The following is a 3,995-nucleotide window of genomic DNA, read 5'->3' as shown; positions in this document are numbered from 1 at the left end:
TTTACATGAAAGCACATTAGTGTGTTTTGGAATGGCAGGGGAGTCTGGTTCTACATTGTATTCTAAGGTCCCAGGTTTTGTTTTTCTCAAAACATTTCAAACTCAGTTATCCTTCCCCCTCCATGTCTCAATCAGGTGCTGCTTTTTTTAATATGTTGGCCTAACATGTGGAGTTCCAATAAAACAAATAAAACTCAGTGGTTTTAATAGGTCAAACWACGAAAAGGTTAAAATAGTTTGAAAATGTTAGGAGCAGTACCACCATGGCTGTGTCCCGACTATGGCGCTGCATGGAGCTTCCACAATAAGCTCCGTCTGCAGGCCTGTCAACACCAGCTCCAAAACTGTGAGGTCTGACAACTATACGCTGGGCTACTTCCAGGCTCTCTCTCTCCCCCTGCTTCTATTTTTCACACACTCATGCTTCACCACCACTTGACTGACCGCATCGATTTCCTCACCTCGTTCTGCTTCGGCTTACATGTGTGACTCCTTCGAGCCCTCATAGCTATTTCACATAGAGCCACACACACACGCACACGCCAACACACACACGCACACACACACACACACGCACACACAAAAAGATTTCCACTAAGCACAAGACCTTGTGCTTAGTGGAAAAAGTGGTTTGATAATACAAATATCAAACCACTTTAATATTAGTCTCAACAAATGTTCACAATGATGTTCAGCATTTCTTGGTTGTTAGATTAGGTCGGCCCGGGGATCTGAGCTATTAACATATTTCATGGCATCTGAAAAGATTACAATATTGACAATGTGTCAAAACACCTGCCTCTTCTTTATCGTTCTTCTATATTGAGATTAATGAAAAGGAGGGATGCCGGAGTAGCAGGCTGGGATGGCCATCTAGGCGAAGGACTTTTTCCGCTAGAGGGGGRCGAGGATGTGGGCTGACACAACAGAGTAGCTGATTGCTTGTCGAGACTTAATGCCGAAGGGCTTGCACCACTTAAAAAAGTCACAGCTGATGCACTACTTGCATTTGTTGAGTTGTATAGAAGTATCTGTGGTTAAATTTGCTTTCTACCCAGACTGCCAATATCTATGGTTTTGATAAAGGCTGTTTCTCTCAGTGTTGTTCGACACTATACCAACAACAATCGCAAAACAAACCACATCTCCCACAGTTGAGTCTTTGTAAGTATACACACACAATTTCCTGTAATTTTGATGATGGTTTACAGATAATAAAAACACATAATTCAATGTCTCAAAAAATGTTGAATATTACATGAGGTTTTGTGAAAATATATTTTAAATAAAAATGTCAGAATGCAAAATGCATGTTGATTTGTACTTTTTTGGGGTCTCGTTTTGCATGAATTACTGTGTCGGTGCAGCAATGCTGATGTGTAATGGAAGCTCTTGATCAGTGACGTRCGGTCARRGGAGGCATCATGGAAAAATAATATATAATAATAAAATCATTTATAAAGATATTTTCACCCTGTGGTTTGTACTATAAAGTACCTATTTTTCATTTAATTTAACCAAATCTGATGGTTTTTTNGTGTGTGTGTGTGTGTAAGAGTCGTGAAACAGACAACAAGCTTTGAGTGAATAGCCCTTTGTGAGTTCATGAACCACAGAACATGTGAGGGCCAGACAATGCTGTTACTGTATCTTTGACAAAAATACACATTCTTACTCTCATGCTTTAAAAGGCTGACGGGGAAACGCTGCACTGTGAAATGTCCCCCATTGACATTTATTTACAAAAACATGAGTGCTAAGAGACGCTAAGAGACGCTAAGAGATAAAGACGAAATGGGAAATTCCAGGCATTGATGATTTATTTTTTCTACCCACAAATGTCAGTGAAGCTGTTTAGTTTGCTTATTTCCACCATAGGAAAGACTATCTAGTCGTATGCTGCCAATTTGTTTCACATTACAGCCTGTTTGAAATACAATACGTACTTTGATTCATGTGTGCTGCTACTTACAAAATCTATAAAGGGCATTTCTCTTCAGCTGCATGGCTGATTAATTGCAAATGCATTTATAGCTACAGTGCTTTAGCTTTTCATATAAGYCTTTAACAAGGCTGATWATAATTTGAGCAAATTCAAATTCTCACTGGCAGCATAATGCCTGAAGATTTGAAGACAGCATTCAAAATTTACATTTCTTTCCAACTTGTCAGTCGTGGGTGATTAATAAATTGCTTATATGGAGAGTGGAGGAAGTATCACACCACTGTGATTCTTCCTCTACTCTCTACCATTYCCTACTGATTCTTATCTAGTAAATATTTCCAAAGACATTAAAGTTACATCTAAATAATTTTTCTAAACTCTAAATATAGATGCAAAGTGGCGACTAAATCAGCTTCGCATTACAACGGACAGGAGTGGTGTTATTGTAACAGGATGTTTGGTTATGTCACTACTGTATCCACTCCAGATCACCTGCACCTGCTTATACAGCAGCACTGAAAAGCCAGTTACATCAGTGGCATTAAGCCAGCATGCACAAGCAAAGGCAAATCCTCTCTCGGTTGCCAGGACGATAACAAGCTACCTTACCAGGATCCCATGTGTGCTGCAAGATCCCTCTGATACGTTTCAGTCCCTACTGAGKGCTAATAGCAGCACTCAGCATGTGCACCAGGAAATGGAGGGCTTACCATTTGATGTGGCTAAGAAAAAACATGTCATCTCTGACCATAAAAAGAAAATGTCATTCTAACAAAAGGTATGGTAATACYTATGGCCAAATATGTCATAAGCAAGGGCATGCTATGGCATATTTTCTTACCATAAACACTACAGATTTTTTTTTTTCTGCTTTCACAATCACTGTGTGGTGTTGTCGTCTTTAAGGAATCCAATTTCTTACCGGTGCAGGTGAAGCACTTGACATGAAAGTGAGTGTCTTGGACGCGGACCACTTCCCCTTTGCATACTTCTCGACACCGCTGACACCGGATTGGCTCAGAGCCCCGCTCGCTGCGTGTTGAGACTTGCCGATGAGCTGCGGAGCATAAAAACATCCTAAATGTACCATCTGAAGGATCAAATGTAGACTGATACACTGTATTGACAGATTTTTGTGATCGTAATTCAACACGTTACGCATGTCAGAAACGCRTGCGACGCTTCAAGGTGAGCACTTTTGCTGAGTTCACACCAAATGCGTTTTGATCGTCATTGAAAATGGACTGGTAAATGGACTGAACTTATATAGTGCTTTTTCCAGTTATTTTGACCACTCAAAGCTACACTAGAGCCACATTCACCCATTCGCACTCACAAACGCTCACACATTTATACACCAATACGCAAATTGGTAGGCAGTTTCGGGGTTAAGTGCCTTGCCTAAACCCCAATAAAGGCACATCGACATGAGATCCAAATAGACTTTGAATGTAAACCAGAAGCACCTGACGCTCAAAACGTGTCAGAACTACATGAGTTTACATGAAAGCACATTAGTGTGTTTTGGAATGGCAGGGGAGTCTGGTTCTACATTGTATYCTAAGGTCCCAGGTTTTGTTTTTCTCAAAACATTTCAAACTCAGTTATCCTTCCCCCTCCATGTCTCAATCAGGTGCTGCTTTTTTTAATATGTTGGCCTAACATGTGGAGTTCCAATAAAACAAATAAAACTCAGTGGTTTTAATAGGTCAAACWACGAAAAGGTTAAAATAGTTTGAAAATGTTAGGAGCAGTACCACCATGGCTGTGTCCCGACTATGGCGCTGCATGGAGCTTCCACAATAAGCTCCGTCTGCAGGCCTGTCAACACCAGCTCCAAAACTGTGAGGTCTGACAACTATACGCTGGGCTACTTCCAGGCTCTCTCTCTCCCCCTGCTTCTATTTTTCACACACTCATGCTTCACCACCACTTGACTGACCGCATCGATTTCCTCACCTCGTTCTGCTTCGGCTTACATGTGTGACTCCTTCGAGCCCTCATAGCTATTTCACATAGAGCCACACACACACGCACACGCCAACACACA

General features: G+C 41.1%; 1 protein-coding gene across 8 annotated transcripts in view; it reads right to left on the bottom strand.

Moving 5' to 3' along the window:
- The window catches only part of ablim3 (actin binding LIM protein family, member 3), a 59,415-nt gene that overhangs the window by 41,567 nt on the left and 13,853 nt on the right, over positions 1-3,995 (bottom strand). For all 8 annotated transcript variants that reach the window (XM_008419568.2, XM_008419569.2, XM_008419570.2 and 5 more), the window contains exon 2: positions 2,868-3,002. In XM_008419568.2, coding sequence (XP_008417790.1) covers positions 2,868-3,002 — 135 coding nt within the window. The remainder of the gene's footprint in view (positions 1-2,867; positions 3,003-3,995) is intronic.

The sequence above is a fragment of the Poecilia reticulata genome, linkage group LG10 (assembly GCF_000633615.1).
Source record: "Poecilia reticulata strain Guanapo linkage group LG10, Guppy_female_1.0+MT, whole genome shotgun sequence".
In the NCBI taxonomy this organism is placed as follows: domain Eukaryota; kingdom Metazoa; phylum Chordata; class Actinopteri; order Cyprinodontiformes; family Poeciliidae; genus Poecilia; species Poecilia reticulata.
Note: the sequence above shows the minus strand (reverse complement) of the source record. Positions and strands in the feature narration are given on the sequence as shown.